The sequence below is a fragment of the Polyodon spathula genome, chromosome 11 (genome assembly GCF_017654505.1).
Source record: "Polyodon spathula isolate WHYD16114869_AA chromosome 11, ASM1765450v1, whole genome shotgun sequence".
Lineage (NCBI taxonomy): Eukaryota > Metazoa > Chordata > Actinopteri > Acipenseriformes > Polyodontidae > Polyodon > Polyodon spathula.
This window is the reverse complement of record NC_054544.1, coordinates 39,427,945-39,446,284: the sequence shown is the minus strand read 5'-3', so window position 1 is coordinate 39,446,284 and position 18,340 is coordinate 39,427,945. Positions and strand designations below refer to the sequence as shown.

Here is an 18,340-nt window from a genome sequence, read left to right as displayed (position 1 = left end):
ACATGGATTTTGAAGGGAAAATTAATATTAATGTTATGCTTGTATGAGTGTTATACTTGTATGCGTGTATGTATATATGTATGCACAGGGGTAAAAGGAGGGGTTATAAAATAGTATGTAATCTCTGGCAGGCACCAGTATTCCGTAACATATACTGTTGCAAACGCCTTGTCCGAAATTACTCATGACTTCAGATCTGAAAGATTATGATAGTGGCGGACAATAGAAACATAACTGACAGGTAAATTTGATATGAATCGCAAGCCCACAACCATCTCTTAACGAGACACGTACTGTACAGCGCTACCTGCGTGTTGCGGTGACCCTCACGCTCCCAAACCGAATGAACCAGGAGTGTTTAAGACACACCTCCCGCCCCTCGCAGTGACCACGCCCAGGAAACTGATTGACACTACTTTGCTGAGCTGCTATCCCTCTGTGCGTTTGGTCTGTTTTGCTAGTTGATGCGGGCGCCATGCATATGGTGTTAAGCATGTCTTTGAATACACATAGTGATGATCATTTCTAGCAGCACACTGCCTGTACATATTATTGGTGTATAACGGATATCTAAAGGGATTTTCGTTCTGTTCTCTTACGTGTTTTTTTTTTTTTTTTTTTTTTTTTTTTTTAATTATTGTTTTTTAATTTTACGGTTGTTCGGGATTGTTCAATCAAAGAAACGCGAATCAGACCAGAGAGCGTAAAGGTTTTTCTTTTTTCTTCTGTCCTTCATTTCACCAGAGTGAAAGAAACATGGCGAGTGATTCTCCGGCTCGCAGTCTGGATGAAATCGATCTCTCCGCTCTGAGGGTGAGTTTGGATAAGTGACCTATTTATTTTAACTTGTGTGATTTATTTATTTATTTTCCTATTCCATCAACAACAATGAAAAAAATGGGGATGGTGATATTGTGAAGACACAGTGCACCTGACTTTACCCTGATCTCTCACACACACCAGATTATACCGACTACACAACACTGATGTATTTGTATTACAACATTTATATTTTGTTTGTCGCTGTTGCGTGCACTCATTGAGAAATACTGTGACAAATCTTGTGCTAGTGAATGCATTTACGTACGGTTTAGACTTCCTGAAATACATTACAGACAACATATCCATGCTATATATATATATATATATATATATATATATATATATATATATATATATATATATAACACACACACACACACACACACACTCACCAATAACCTTAATACATTGCATTTGTCTACCTAACTACGTCGTGGCTACGGCGACAATCATTTACCGAGTGCCGATCCTGTGTTAACAGGAATAGTGTAGTACCCTATTTATTTGCATCTCGTTTCAGCTTTTATGATTTGTTAAATTATTGGTGTCAAGCAAATGATAAATAAAGTACCGGGGGAAATGCTGTGGTTCTCGGTTACATTGTTGCAGATCTTCTTTTCTATAATGTGGCGATTGTCCGTTTATAGTCATGGTTGAGCACGCATCATTTGCAAGCGATTTAGGAAAATAAAGGAGACTTTCCCCAGTAACATAACACAATGGATAATTCTGTTCGCAGCGCAGAATTGGTTTTAGAACGCTAGCCTACATTTTAATTTGAAAAGAGATAACGTTTGGTTGTAATGAAATTATGTAGTCTTAGTGCGGTCTAAAATATTTGAATGTTATTATTGGTCTTTTTAACCTAGAGATTTTTCACACACACACACACACACACACACACACACACTATATATAGCTACATAAATATTTCATTCATGACATTTGGCTGTTTTTTTTATCGAAATAAATAAGTACAAAAAATATCGCAGTCGTTATTGTCAGCTAATACTGAATTTTCTGGTTCCCCATGTTTGTGCTCAATTCTGTTGTCTCACCATTGTGTAGTTCTGCCTTCCCTAATGTTTTAACAGTTATGATGCCGCTGCTATGTGTGCAGCTTCAGAAAGCTGTCTCTCTGCAAGCAAGGAGACTGTGTCTCTTATTGGAGCCAAATCCTCTGGAGATCCCATTGCTGGGAAACGGTTCAAACGTTGTCATGCATTCAGTATGTTTCCTGATATGATTATATTTTAGTTACATGATTGTGTTTGGAGTTAATAATATGCATGATGCTATTTAAGTCGGGTAAACTTCATATTCTTGAGTTTACAGTACATTGGGTGTACCTAAACTTATCAGTAGACAGACTTTATCTCCATTTTAATCTCCAATTATGGATGGTAGTTTTTATTGTAATTTATGTAAATGTTTTTGGGTGCTAATATTATATGCCAATCTTAATTTATTGTATACAGTATATCACTGTACACATGCCCAATTTGGGTAGTCTATATAGAAATACAAGCAGCTACTTTACTTATTTCCTCCCCGAAGACAACATCCCTTATTAAAAAAGAAACATACTGTTTTTTTTTTTAATGGTGTAGCGGTATTTTGTTTTCTGTCAACAGTGTGTTCTAAATGACCATTTTTTTCTCCACATTTCAGGAGGTTAGAATTCATTAGCAGAGTGTTATTCTGCCCTCCATCCAATCACCATATTGTTGCATTTTATTGTAACATGTCTCAAATAAGAGTACACTTAAAATAAACAGTAATTAGGATACGTGGTCTATTGAGAGATTCTTGGAAATTAATTATGGACACACTGAATAAACAAAACTCTTCCCATTTCTGTCTTCCTTATTTAGCGGGTGAATGTGTACGCTTATCAGTCTAGGGAGCACTGTTTCAGCAACACAGTATATTTACACAATATTAAAGTGTTGCTTTTTGAGTATGCTTCTTTGTGAATTTGGCGCAAACTGCAAAAAGTGTAAACAGTACAATTTTTAATTTACTACCATCTGACACATTTAAAAACATGAATACATGTGAAAATGTGTTCTCTTGCCTTTTGTCAGTTATTTTTTTTGCTTGCACAATTGTTTATCCCTCAGTAAGCTCACTGTATATGTACTGTACATGCTAATACCCTTTGGCATATGTGGAAAAGTACATACGAGTCACATTTCACTCGTATGACACACATGCTTCAGAGAGCTACAACTCTCTTTGCTGACTGGTTAATTAACTTTTCAGAATACAGATAGATAGATAGATAGATAGATAGATAGATAGATATAATATTGACTTATCCAATTATGATCTTTCAGTTTTGTATTTTTAATATATTATTTTTCCCCCTTAAGAGTGTGGAGTATGGTGTGTAGATAAGTGGAAAAAAAATCTTAATTTAAATGCATGAAACTGAGGCACTGACATGACAAAATGTGAAAAAAAATTCAAGGGGGTATAGACTTTCTATAGGCACTGTATGTCACATCTGTTTATTTTACAAACTAGAACCAAGCAACTAAGTAGAGTGCTCATGCCATTTTTACAATTGCATTATTCACAAATTGGTGTGTTACTAAACTGTGCTGAGACGCTTCATATGTCCACTGACTCCTTATTTTTCATAAGTCAGAAAGCTAGTTAATGAAAGATTTCTGTAATATAGTTTAAGGTCTCCTTCCACTCTAGTTGTTGACTGTAAGACTTAATACTCCCTGATGTGTCATCCATAATTTTGCATTTGAAAAAAAAACCTGGATTTAATGTATCTACATATTTAAAAAAAAAAAAAAAAAAACACGATTCTGTGGCTTTCTTCCATAGTTTAGTCTGTGGAAATGCCGCCTTGTTTTAATTCTCTAAAATAGATTATTTTTCCGGGGAATTAAAGCTGCCTTGTACCTTGAGAAACCTGCTTGCCTGTAAAAACAATCATCCATCTCTGTTTTGCTTCCTTCTGTAACAATGTCTCAGGAAATACTAATCGCTTCTGCAATTAAGCCATTTTCACACTGAGGCCAAAAGGAAGAATTTTAAATCCAAACAGTGTTGGCGAGTTAGTTTTCTTGTGAATTTCACCAAGCCTCTTTGTGACAAACAACCATTGTTTTCAGTTTGTGTTTGGTGAGGTGCAGTTACCTTATTTTAATGATACTGTGGATAAGCTTCCTCACAATAATGTATTAATGATGCTAAAATGTAGCTATACCACTGTGCCGGCAAAAACATCAGGCTACGGCTTTTCTATTTCACTGTCTGCGTTGGGGTGTGTGTTGAAGCAGGCTAATTCACAAGCACCTCGTACCTATCAGACTCCAATCATTTTGGTGGTCTCAGTCAAGCCCCTAGTTGACTTTTGTCCTGCATGCCACAGACAATTAGACACAATTTGCTTGAGAAAAGCACAGGGCTTTCAGGTCATTGAGTGGTGAAGGAAAGGACACACAGGACCTGACTAGTACAATTTCCCCTCATCTTTCACTATTACACAGCAGAGTCAATGGTGGTGGATCTCAATAATGCTCCCATTTTTAAATATATACTTCCATGCACAGTTAGAGGTTGGTTTTCACAAAGTCTGCTTCTTTTATTACTTGAAATGATGGCAGTATTTCTATATGCTGCTTTTTTATATTTTATTTGAGCTCATTTAAACATATTCTAGCATGTTGTATTAATGGATAACTAATACATATACTGTATTTTTCTGCACTGTATCTTGTTCTTCATCTACTAATAAATGTATTTAGTCAGTTTTCTACAAGCCTTTGAGTCTTGTCTAATTAGTGTGACAAGTGGTGCATTTTTACTTGTCTCTGATATTTTCAGGGATTGTTGCACATGTTCATCTCCAGTTGTCTTTGTTTCTATATATATGACAATATATGAAATATATATACAGTGCCTTGCAAAAGTATTCAGACCCCTGACCAATTCTCTCATATTACCGAATTACAAATGGTACATTGAAATTTGGTTCTGTTTGATATTTTATTTTTAAACACTGAAACTCAGAATCAATTATTGTAAGGTGACATTGGTTTTATGTTGGGAAATATTTTTATGAAAAATAAAAAACTGAAATATCTTGCTTGCATAAGTATTCAACCCCCACACATTAATATTTGGTAGAGCCACCTTTCGCTGCAATAAGAGCTTTAAGTCTTTTGGGGTAAGTATGTACCAGCTTTGTACACAGTGTCGGAGTGATTTTGGACCATTCTTCTTGGCAGATTTGCTTCAGGTTGGTTGGACGACTCTTGTGGACCGCAATTTTCAAAAAATATCTTGCTTGCATAAGTATTCAACCCCTGTGCTGTGGAAACTCCCAGTTTGCACCGATGAAAGAAATTGCCCTAACGAGGACACAATTACCTTACCATTGGCCTCCACCTGTGAACCATTAAAGTTGCTGTCACATTTTCTGGATAAAAACCCCACTGTTGAAGGATCATTGGTGAGGCTGTGAATCTGAAGGAAATGAAGACCAAAGAGCATTCTACAGAAGTCAGAGATAAAGTAATACAAACGCATAGATTAGGGAAAGGGTAAAAAATAATATCCAAGTGTTTGGATATCCCAGTGAGCACAGTTGGATCAATAATCAGGAAGTGGAAGCTGCATCACACAACCCAGGCACTGCCAAGAAAAGGCCGTCCCTCAAAACTCAACGCTCAAACAAGGAGTCTTGTGAGAAGCCACAGAGAGGACTCCCAACTATATTTTGTGTGCAGCCTGGGAAAGAGAAAATAAGATTTGTTAGCACATCCATTACAAAAAGGATTGTCTGCTGTACTGAATCCCATTATTCACAGAACTAGTACAAAACTGAAAAGTAAATGTATTGCCTTTATCCTTGGTCACTATTTGTCTCATTTAATAGCGATTCACAGTGTTCACCAGTGCATGAGAATTATACGTAGCTAGGAACTCTTACATTATCCTGGCTTCTCTGAGAACCCTTTTGTTTTTGTCAATAAATCCAGTAAATCTCCTCCTTTCTTTGTAGGAAGAAGAAAGAAACAATGGCTTAACCTTTTAACTTCTCCCACAGAACTAAAATGACTGCCCACATTTTCAAACTTAAATCTTTTTTTCAGGAAAGTATTTTGTGAAGATAAAATAGCTTGTACTGGTACTGTCAGGCCTCGCTGATACCAGTGTTCTGACTTACTGTTATCTAGTGTGAGATTTTATAGACCACAGTTAATTTCTTTCTATGTTGAAAAAAGATGGCCAGCTAACTGTGTATTCCCAACATCCTTGGTGTCACCAACAAACTAGGTCACCCAGCATCTCAAAGTTTGCACATGCTCAGTCCTCACAGTATTCCCACTTTGTATACTGTACTAGGCAGTTGGTCAAACCCTGTCTTGTCATTAAGTATTTCTGTCACTATTGTATCAGAAGTCAATTAGATGTAAAAATGGGACTCAATTGTAAAAACCTTCTTTAAGTTTATAGTAAAAAAACAATAAAAACAGCTTTACAATTGTTTGCATCTGGGTAATGTTGTAACGACTGCAGCTAGCAAGACAAGCCAAAAAATAAAAAAAACCTGGACAGTGACAGACAATGTGTGTGGTAACCCGCTTAGTTCCTGGGCACAGTTTGTTTCTGATGTCGTTCTTACAGTAGGTGAGCAGACCAGAGGTTGTGTACTGCCAGCTCCCAGATGCAGATGTTCTGGACTGACAGATGGAAGGCTGCCAAAAAAATGAACCCTGTGTTGTTAAAGCTTTAGTTTAATAAGAGGATTTCTTCCCCTTCGAAACTGATGGACTTGTAGAAATGTGATTGTGTACAGATGAAGGCTATCCTGCTTTTGAAAAAAAAAGGCTATGACAAGTGAACAGTGCCATCTGTATCAACACCTGAAATTGGTTTAGATAATTTCCTTCTGATAGCAAAATCTTCACTTTGTCAGCATCAAATTAAAATTGATTGGCACTGGGTGTACTTCATATGATAAGTAAAACACAATTCTATACTGTATCATTTCTAAACGGCTGTGTGTTTTACTGCAAAACAAAAGCCAAACTGCAGTAGCTGCCATAGGTGGGAAAAAGTGGCTGTCTATTTAGGTACCGTATTCACAGAGACACCTGGTTTTGAGATGTGTTTATTTCTATTAGAAGCTGAAGTGCTGCGGATTCCTGTCTTCAAGGGTTTGATGTAACCTGGACTCTAATGAACACTTTTTTTTTTTTTTGCATTCTTACTACTTCCTCTTGTTAACATTGTATTGCATTTCTTCTTAAGTGTCCCACAATAATGTAAACTTTTACACTACAGTGTAATTGCTAAGTGAGTTTAATTCCGTTCTGTGCACTGAACATGGCCCTTGTTGGCTGACCAGTTTACATTATCCAAGGGAGTTCTATTTAGTGGCTCATGACTCTAAACTTAACAGCCATCCTCATGTTACAGCACTACATATCTGCAGCATTAGATGGGTATGGATGATGTGAGCTCTCTGAGAATGAAATTGCTAGTGCAATGGCATTATGGGCAAATGGGAGCCTCAATCAAGAATTGGTTCCACAGTATAAAAGGCTGCCTTTTATAAAAGGGAAGCGCTGTATTTATTTTACAGAGTTGCAGTATAGTGTTCCTCTAACCAATACCAAGTTTGAGGGAATATAAACAAACTGGAAAACCAACAAGGCCAATAAGCATTGATGAAGTAGAGTGCACAGAGAAGAATTTAGTAAACAACTCCCAAGGAATCTTATTTCAGTACAACGTTGAACATGATCGTGGGACGCTGCACTTTCATTCACTCTAAATATTATTTAACCAGTAAATGCAGCCTTGAAACAATTTTCCGTAGAGCCCTGTGTTCTCAGAGCGTGTATTGAGCACAATCTGTTTAAAGCCAGACATGCACTACATTTCTAATCTGCAAACTGTCGGGCCCTGATATTTCCAGTGGGGCTTGACTGTTGAAGGAATAATATATTTCTGTGTGACCTTGAATGAAAGAGACAGTTCATTTTAGCAAATCCCTGAGCCACATAACTAATACAACTCTCCCCCTTATAAAATGTGATCATACTTTTGTGAGGATAGGTCACCGTTATTTGTAATTGCAAGATCATAAATTCATTTTCTGCATGATGCATGATCTCGTTTTGCACGGTTTGGTGATGGTGACATTTATACAATAAGACACCCTTGCACACAGTGTATTAACTTGTTTACATCAACCAGATGTAGCTCTCTGGGGAGGAGGGCTTCCTCTTCCTTTGAAAGCTTGCCCCACTCTATGCCATTCTGTGAGTCAAATGAGCATTCTCACTACCACTACATTAGTAGGAGATTGTAAAAGGCGTCTTCAATCATATCTCAGGAAACAAAGGAAACAACAAAAACATAGATAAGGTTTTTTTTTTTTTTTTTTTCCCAGATGGTGTTATATTGATAAGCTTTTATAGGAAACCCAAAGGGGAACTGATGATGTTTGCTATGTCTTCCTAAATACATAAAGATTTAGAACATGTTATGGTTGCATTTAGTGACAGCCAAGTGGCTCACATAGTGACATTGCAGGCAGGGCTCGGCAAAACGCTTGACATGGCTTCAGAGGCCAAAATAACCAGGTTTGTATTCTTTCTTACAAAATAAATTATAAATAACTATCCTAGGAAACCACTTCCTTGCATAGTGGAGGCCTGGAATGCATTCTATTGTGTTTCTCCCCCTTTTAGAAGTTCATTATTATTTTAACACGAAAGAAAAATTTAGTTGGTCCCAGGACTAACTGCAGATGACGGTGTAAAATATAAACAGACTGAATTGGCTACAAGGACTGGCTTCTGATAAAGTACCCAGAAGGGTAAACGATGGAATTAAACTATACAGAGCTTCCAATAAATTATGTATTTGTGTTCAAATTGAAAACGATTACGGGAAACTGCAGATATAGTGTTCAAGTGACACTGCAAGTTTAACATTTTCCAAAGCTTCTGTGTATCCAGGAGTGACATGACACGTGTCAGCACTGTGAGCTGACACTGTATTGTCTCAGTCCCTTACTCCACAGAAATATGTGGTGAGTAGAGCTGGGGTCAGTCACCACAGACTGAGACCTGCAACTTGGGTTATTTTATGTGCAGGATGTGGGGACATCGCAGTGTATGAACAGACAAGCAAAAGGTCCAAGATTTGCAAGGAAATCCTTTGTGGATAGAGTCCAATAATATGTTAATTGTACAAAGTTGTTTGTATTGTTTTTTTTTTTTTTTTTTGAAGCAAGCTTTCAGGGTTCCAGTTTGCTGTGCTTGTTCACGAACATTCTCTCTCCGCAGTAGATTTTATAATGGTTTTGAAACAATAGCGTGAAATTTCAAGCTCTGTGTCGATCTACAATTTTATGTAATCCAATCCCTCAGATTTACATGTGGCACTTTGTGAGTTTAGTTCACGGTGGTTATATCTTTACCGCAGATAAACCTGAAAAAGCAAAAAAATCTGCATGCCACATCTAGGGTGGCCCTTTTTGTTCGGGGTATTGATAGAAACCTCTCTACAGCAGCTCCAGTGCATTCTGACTGGAGTCAGAGAATGTGTGTTTCTAACAGACTCCCTTGGATACTGCAACACTTGCTCTGGATCTAAACTCTCCCAGGCGGATCTATACTGTGATTCTTGGTATTCACTCTAAATTGCAGCTACTCCTGTAGTTTACAGCTTGACACAACTGTATAATCTTAGCATTCGCAAAAGCACTAGGTATGAGGCAATGAGACATGTTCAGATTGCTATATTCAATTGGGTCTATGTTGATGGTTGTGTTTTAGGTAATTTTATTTTATTCAGACACGCATTTCATTTTTTTTTTTTTCCCCTCTTAAAGACAAACTAAGCAGAATCTTTAAGACTCAGTTTGTTTTTGAAAATGTAACGAGAAGTTTTTTACACAGTGTTTCATACTGTAATTGCTGTTCTAGCAAAAACACATATTTTCTGCTGTGGAAATGCTCAAAGTGTTGTCTAAAAATACAACCACCACTGTACACTGGTGTCTGCTTGTGTAAGGTGCCTCTCATTACTGGCTGTCTTATTTATTATACTTACTGTATAATGGCTGTTTATAAATAAACAAACAAAACTATTTGCTTGAAATGCAAACTTCTGCAATTGTCTAACCTAAAATGTGATTTGTTTTCAAACGATACAAGCAGATTACAAATAGTTACATTTTAAGTCTGAAAATTGCAGTTAATTCCCTGTCAAATTTTAGGTTTGAGAATACCAAAAGACCGCAACTGCATTAATTGCATTCAGCTTTGATGTTACCTATTTTGAATGCAGTGTTTACTGTGTGTGCATACATGCATGTATGTGTGTGTGTATGTATATGTGAGCAGGGACAGGGTTAAATTCTTCCATGCCCCAAAACATGTGCGTATGCACATTTGTTTAATTATTATTAGTTAATTGTTTAATTTAATTTATTCTTTAATTATCACCCGCACCTGGGAATTATTGTGAATTGGTGCCAGATGCGGAGTTTAAAAAGGGTGCAGCCAGTTTGTTTAGGGCTGTTTAGAGAAGGTGTATGCCCTCTTTCTGAAGCAGTCAAAAGTGAGTACTGCATATTAACGTGTGTGTCTACTGGTAAACAGCTTAGCTGTCCGGTGTGTTAGTCAGGGTGATCCTGTCTATGAAGATAGTGCTCTGAAGGAGCTAGATGTTTATTTTTTATTTTGTTGTTTATTTTGTATTGTTAAAAGTGCGTGTAAGTGCTAAAACTGCAACTCTTGCGTCTGGGTCTACGTTTTTAAAGGGGCAACAAACAGCAGAGAGGAAGCCCTGTTTACAATATGTATACAGTGCCTATAGAAAGTCGACACTGCATTTCAAAATTTTCACCTTTTGTTGCCTTATAGCCTGGAATTAAAATGCATTAAAACTGTTTTTTTTTTTTTTTTTTTTTTTCCTTTATCTACACATCCTACCCCACAACTTCCAATTTATATATATATATATATATATATATATATATATATCTACACACACACACATACATATGTGTGTATGTATGGCTTTAACCAGCATTAGAACTGAGTAGAAATTAAACATCAGTTTCTTCAGGCTGATATTTCATCATTCCAGCAATTTGTTTTTTGTGAAACATCAGTCTTTTGTTTAAGACCATTCACTTGCTGTCTACTGATTCATCTCGCTCTGCTGAATGGCAGCTTGCAGGGGTCACGTACTGTGGAAACAGATGTGTGGACAGGCATGCATCACTAACATTTCCATGATGCTGCAGTATCTCGTACCTTGACGACTCTGTTTTAAATCGGTTTGGTTAAGCCAAGAAACAAACACACACGTGCAGTCCATAATTTAGCAACACCCAGCGTAATCATTTTGGTTATGAAGGTGGTGCGGTTCACTTGACAACTGTTGCCTGGTTTCAGTTAAATGGCTGTACAACACCAATTCAACTGTGCTGCCAAACCAAGTAAACGGTTTCCTTTCCTTTAGCAGTTTTAAAACCAGTGCTTTTAGAGGGTCTTGACATTTGTATCTCCTGCAGTTTCCCTCCAAATTACAAAGTGAATTGAGACGCATACCTTCCATTGGAGAAAAATTGGCCGACCTTTTTTTTAGGCAGTGTTTGCAAAGGTAAAATAAACTACTGTGTTTCACAAACCAGACAGTACCTTGATTGTTTGTATTCCAGAGTTGGCAATGAGGGGGCAATTGTCCACCTACTGAAGGATTTAGGAGGTAGAGGGCAATGTGGCGGGCTTAATTCAACTTAACACAAGAAAACACTTTGTTTTTCTCAGAATGGCACTGTCAAATTTGAAGGGGTCATTTCTTCACAGCAAAATCCCCTGTTTGTTAGGCTCAGATATTAAGGAGCGTTAGGGGCATGTGATATTTAATGACAAGTGAAATGTGATGAATGCCATACATTGTTCAAATAGCTTGGCAGCTCCTAGGACACCCAATTGGGAGTCCCCTGTCTCCCCCCTCCCCCAGTAGATACAAGCGACACTCTGGTCTGTAGGTCAGATGACCTACAGACCAGTAGATCAGATGACTGTTTGGTGGCTTAATCCCTTGGGTTCTGAGATTATAAGCAAAACACAAAGGGATTTTCCCTTTTTCAACCATGTTGTACAGCTCTTGGTGACTTGCACTGAACTGGGAGGGCTGTGTTTGTGTGGTATTGCCTAGGCCAGTGGTTCCAACTGGCCTGAAAGATCCAGGTGCCAAATTAGTCAACTGAACTGACTAAGGGTTAAATCTAAGTAAAGTGTTTTCTTTATTTCTTGACTTACTAAAAAAAAAAAAAAGTTTTTGGAGTTTATTCTTGTTTTCCAACAAAACATAATTGCACCTGGAAGTATGTAGAGCTGACATAATAATTCCATTCAATCTTACCAAATACACTGGCAAAATCTCTACTTTTAAAGAATGCATGCTACAGTCTTCAAGTTGGAAAAATCTGGTAGTAATTTGTCACACTTTCAATTTGTAGAAACAGTCTGATCTTACCTTGATGAAATGTTCTTTACCTCAAGCCTTATTTAGAATTCACAAAGTTTTCATTTATTATAAAGCTTTGTGTTTCCCACTGTCATTTCCCTTAATTTATTTAATAATAATCATTTAATTACTTTTTATATTAAGCTTGTAAATCCCAATGTTCTGGGGAAAAAAACAAAACAAAAAAAACACCCTGCTTTTAAATTTAAGTTCCAAATGATAACCAGGAACTGCATTCAGCACAAGTTTTATCTGTATTCCTCACTGTGAAGACAGAAGCTATATATGGTCATTTTTATGAAGCAGTTTCACCTCAAGGGAATATCTTATATTTCTGTCTAGAGATCTATCCAGTCAGTACTGGTTACTTTCCCATTTGATAAGCTCTCCTGCCAAGAATGTAATCTGTCAAATTGTAGCTGGGAGAACACTTTTTTAACGTCACACTTGGCTTCAACCTGAAGAACCAGCGTTATTACCAATAAAAAAAAAAAAGGGTTTTTAGTTGGCTACATGGCACTAACCAAAATGTTTTGAGCTACAGTGCAGGTGTTTTTACAAACATGTGTTTAGTTATTTTAAGAGCCTCCCATTTTACTGTAATACAAATAGTATTTTTTTTTTTTTTCTAGCATAAATTTGTGAGGGCATATTGGGAATTGGCATGTTGCATTTTCTTACACTGTAATCTGCTTTTTCACAGTACCTGTGTACCCCCCCATATCTCTTTTGTAAATTCAGAGTGGGTATTTAGAGGAAGTTGTTTTTTCTCTTCAATGCAAGTACACTATCTCCACATAGCAGTCAAAGCTGGCTGGCTTGGCTGTAATTGACCACTAACGCTCTCACTGCTGTTAGGATCTCTGTGCATTGTTGAGCAATTACTTTCCTTTCATGTTCACTGGCTTACCAAATGAACAGTGTTTACTGTAGTTTCTTACCGATACACAGCTGTGGTGTTAATATACCCCCAAGTTGTGATGTCAAGAATGCTGAGTATAGAGCCTGGGTAGCTCACGAGTCTACAGAAGGTGTTTCGTAGTACTCAACAGATTTGTTTCATTTTTTTTTTCACTTTCCACTGTATGAGGTGCTATTTATGTATCTATGTATGTATTATCCCCACCAAGGATGAAATCCACTGTGAGGGGGATATGGTGGAGGTGGTCATATCTAGTGTACACGCATGTCTCACATCACACAGTTTGCATATGTCTGTAAAAACTATTATTCTGTCGTCATGAAACGTGGTAGTAACGCTATTTTAAGTGTCTGTTCATCCATCCATCTGCATGTCACACTTTCTATTCTGTATATATACATTTTTTTTTTCATTATACAGATTCTGCTGCTCTAATTTTGAGTTTAGGGTGGGGGATGTATGTAACTACACATTTATTTACTAAATTGGTCAGTCGCTTCATATGAGCTTGAAAAAAGGTATTTGAAATAAGTACCTGAAAAAAGAATACACAAATTTGTAAACAATGGGCAAAGTAAGCCTACTGCAGAAGCCCTTCACTTACCAGAGGGAAAGACAAATAAGAGTCTAATCTAGCTAATAGTCTCTTAGAGTAAGTAGCTGGGTTCAGAGAAATATAGTGTTACACGTCCCCACATGTTTCTACAAGTGTTTAAATAATGCACCTGTAATTTGTTTTCATTGTTCACATCCTGAAAACTTGAAAGTTTTTTAAAGCTCTTTTCAAAATGGTTGCTCTAGTGCACTGGGGTTTGAGATCTGTCCGCCTAGATCCCATACCACATCATGGATCTATTTTTGCTGCGTTGCCTGTTTGACAGTGTGGGCAAATGAAAAGAGCTTTGAAACAGACTTTAAAGTTATGAGTGTAAAAAGTTGATAACCTTGAAAAAAAAAAAATACAGGTGCACTATTTGAAGTTGTAGTAACACGTAGGGAATGTGTAACGCTATATTTTTCGGAACACTGCTACTTAGTCTTTAATGAATACCTTCAACGTGTCGCAATTATCAGTTGGCACTATCCATTTCCTAGGAGGCAACGACTACTGTGTGGACAGGTCACAGTAATAAGAAGAGATGAGCAGTCAGGTGTGATTAAAGTTTTCCACATTCCTGAAGCATTCAATTATAAAATTACAAATGGTTGAAAACTGTTTGAATATTATCTATGTGGACAGTTTAAGGGACGTTCAAATATCTTTATTTGGTGAGGCCTGCACATTGTACAGTAGCACTTGTGAAAACTGCCAGGCAATGGTACTGGCTATGCTGAGGCACCATGGGAGTGTCCCCCTCCATTCGGCGAAGCAGAGACTACCTGTGCTTGACTGTGGTGGTTTTGAGAATCTTTTTTTTTTTTTTTTTTTTTTTTTTTTTTAATAGCTGGTCCAGCTTCTCCTTGTACTCCAGCTGCTGGTGACCGCGCAGGAATCTTTCTTGCTTCGACAGGTTGTGACATGTGCATTTTTGTTTTCTGCCTCAGTAACATGACAAGTTGCTCCTGGTTGCCTCACATAGAGGAAGTTTATTTTGGGGCATTGAAGGTAGTACAGTCCATACTTCCCTCATGCACTATGGGTGCTCTTTGCTCTCCACCTGAGTTCTATGCCTGTGTTGTAAATTTTTAAGAGAGTTATCCAAAGGAAACTCATTTATACACTGACCTATCCCTGGGGAGGTGAGGGAAAATACCTCAGTTTTTACCTCGCTTTGGAAAGTTGGTCTTCATGTCCGCTTCCATTTCCCAGCTGTAGGGCCCATTGTGTGAGCTACTTCTACTACTGTGCTTGCAGCAGCATCAGTGTTTTAAACATTTAAACCATCTCTACATACTAGGGGTGCGCTGGTAATCGGTAGCCTATCGGCATGGCAACAGTTATTTATAAGAAAAAAAAAAACCGATACACCGATATTCATGCTTGAATTTCTTATAGCACAGAATTTACTCTTTGGTGAGGTACGCTTACTATACTAACAACCCAGTGTTGCAGGTGATCAACCTGCAGTAAATATGACTCAAAAGAGCTGCGTTTTGGATATTTTTTTTTATATATCTAAAGACAACAATAGGATAGCAGAGCTGTGGGCAGCAGAACAGACTTGATGCGACATTAAATCCAATGATGAAGTCTGAGTAGAATATTATTCGGATGTTTTTTAAAAAAGCTCTCTTTGAATGTTGGAGGTGTCCGTCTGCCCCGTGCTGCTCAACACCTCCATGTCCGAACAGCAAGCCCTCTTGGTTAGCACAGACTGCCATTTCTTTGCATTATGTATTTATTATTATTATTATTATTATTATTATTATTATTATTATTACTATTATTATTATTATTATTACTACTATCTATTTTACACAATGTACTTCAAAACCGACGCCCTAAGCCGTCCTGTAAACGGCAGTCTTTAACTAAAGCACGAAAATTGATTGTTGACTTAACTGAATTGCGTTTTGGATAGATGTAATATATATTTTATCAATAATATATAGAATAGATATATATAATATATATATATAATATTACTATGATTCTAAATTTGACACGTAAATTTTTAAATTGTGCTGCATTTAAGCAGTGTATGCTTTAAAATAAAATTTAATTTTATGCATTGTGTAGCCTACATTTCTTTTCTAATGTACAGTTTAGGTAGATGTAATATGCAATGTTTCACAGCAAGTGGCCATACAAGTTTAATGTCACATTTTATATATATATATATATTTTTAGTGTTGTTTTTACAAGTATAAATGCAAAATATTTTTGTATGACTTGTAAAACAAATGTATACATTGCTGTCAATCACACAGTATAATACTATATTTATTCTTTGTATTACTTTTCTGAAGTAAATGCAACAAGTGAATGATATTTGTTACTTTTTTTATCATGTATAATTATAAAAACGATTTAAATATAGGCCCTTTGTCTTGTTCCAGTAGTTTACAATAGCTTACCTGCACAGTCTATTATTATCGGTATCGGCTGATATGCGTAGATAACCATCGGCTATCGCTGTTGGCCGAGAAAATCTTTATCGGTGCACCCCTACTACACTGCAAACTCTGATAAGTCAAGTTTACTCAATAGTGCGTAAACTGATTGCCTTAATATAGTTAAGTTTAGCTACTAATTTAATTTTTGTTCTAACAACTTTCTCTGGGGCTGACTAAACATGTATATTCATGCAACTTAATCCATTTGAGTTAAATTTACTTTAAAATTCTAGTTATTTTGAACATTTTTATTTCATTTAAACAATAAAATGCTAGCTGAGGCAACAGAATAGCTTGTTGATTGCACATTTTATTAGCTGCCAGTGCAGCACTTCTGCCTATGTGCTTATGGCAGCATTTACAAGTGCTGGAACCAGGCAGATGCAGAGATGTAGACAGAGGGAGTAGGGAGGGAGGTCACATCTGCAGACTGACCACCAAACAGGGGCGGCCACCCACAACACAAGTAGAACACATGTAAGGGAGCAGGCGGGGGCGCAAGAGACAAGCAAACACAACACACTTGTGCAACCGCACACACACAAAACAACAACACAATAAACAAACCATTCCAAAAATAAATTGTTGGATGGGTGATAGCTGATAGCTGATGGGAATCTAGCTGATAGCTGATAGCTGATGGGAATCTAGTCCCCTGATTCTGCTTAAACCATTTACGTTAGAACAACTAAAGTAAATTTGAATGTTCAACTGACTTAAAATGGATGAGTGTTATGAATCAAATTTGAATTGAAGTTAATGTCACTTGATTTAGTTTATGTAGAATGACTTTGGTGTTTACAGTGTCCATACACACACTCTTTATATTACATTCTGATGTATACCAACAGCCCTGGTTAGTATTTTCTGCAAAGAAACCTTAAATAAGCAAATGTTTTAGTGTTGCAAAGACTTAACTACAAAGTGAATAAACTAAACTTTTATATATTATATTATGCTCAAATAACAAAACAAAACCAATAATAATAAAACACAGCTTACATGTTTACAGAGTCAATCAAATGCCCAGATTCCAATTCATTGTTATATTAACTGTACTGTTCAGGGGTTGGTGCCACAAAACAGGATTTTTTTAAATTATTTTTTTATTTTTAAATATCCCCTTCTGTTAACAAATTACCTAGATATCAAGGATATTTGTTTAAAAAAAAGTGTGTATAAGTGTACGGATACATTTTAAAACCTATACATAATTTTATTTGCACTCTTGTTCTCTGAATTAGTACTGAAAAAAAAAAAAAACCTTTTTAAAATCGTGTTAACAGGGATATGTGTTCACAGGGATAAGGGCTAAATAAATGTCAGCCTCCGTCTGGAGCATTCTGTTTATTATGGATGTTTGCTTTTTACTGCCATCAGTAACTCCATCCATAGTATTTTCTGAATGTGTGTTAATTTCAAATGGTGATGCATTGATCTTGTGTTTTGTGGTACGGCAATTTTGTTTGGCATAATTATTTGCATACCACGGTTTTCTCATCCGGTTCCTCAAAACACTTCCAAACGTGGCTTCGCCTCATTCCTTTGTTTAGAGTTGCCATTTTATTAAATATATACAACGTCAGAAAAAACACTTTCTTACCCCTGTGGACTGTCCCATACCACGCCTACTACAGCATGAACAGAGTGCACCAGTGAAGCGCTAGATCGACATCAAATAAAACCCACCCCAGTGCCAATCTTTCTGTTGTACCAATTACAAAAACTACTTAGACGGAATTCCCAAACCCCTTGCTTTTTATAGTATCCACCCTTACTGTGGCACCACAGAAGTCGTATATGTGACAGACTACTTTATGTGGTGATAAATTACTAAAATTAATATATTAATAAAAAATATTTGTTTGGTGAAATCTCTCGTGTCGGGTTAGATGTAAGCATACTCTTCAACGTTTAACGACTTCTTTAGAGTTTAAACGTTTAAAATTTCCATCCCTAGTATCAGTATCAGCTGAGTGAAGCTATGTTTCTGCTGGATGACTCTGC

At 36.8% G+C, this 18,340-nt stretch overlaps 1 protein-coding gene across 10 annotated transcripts in view; it reads left to right on the top strand.

Moving 5' to 3' along the window:
- The first annotated feature begins 452 nt into the window (after positions 1 to 452).
- LOC121322909 (TRAF2 and NCK-interacting protein kinase) overlaps positions 453 to 18,340 on the top strand; it is a 141,594-nt gene continuing 123,706 nt past the window's right edge. For all 10 annotated transcript variants that reach the window (XM_041263500.1, XM_041263499.1, XM_041263493.1 and 7 more), the window contains exon 1: positions 453 to 813. In XM_041263500.1, coding sequence (XP_041119434.1) covers positions 757 to 813 — 57 coding nt within the window. In that variant the 5' untranslated portion in view covers positions 453 to 756. The remainder of the gene's footprint in view (positions 814 to 18,340) is intronic.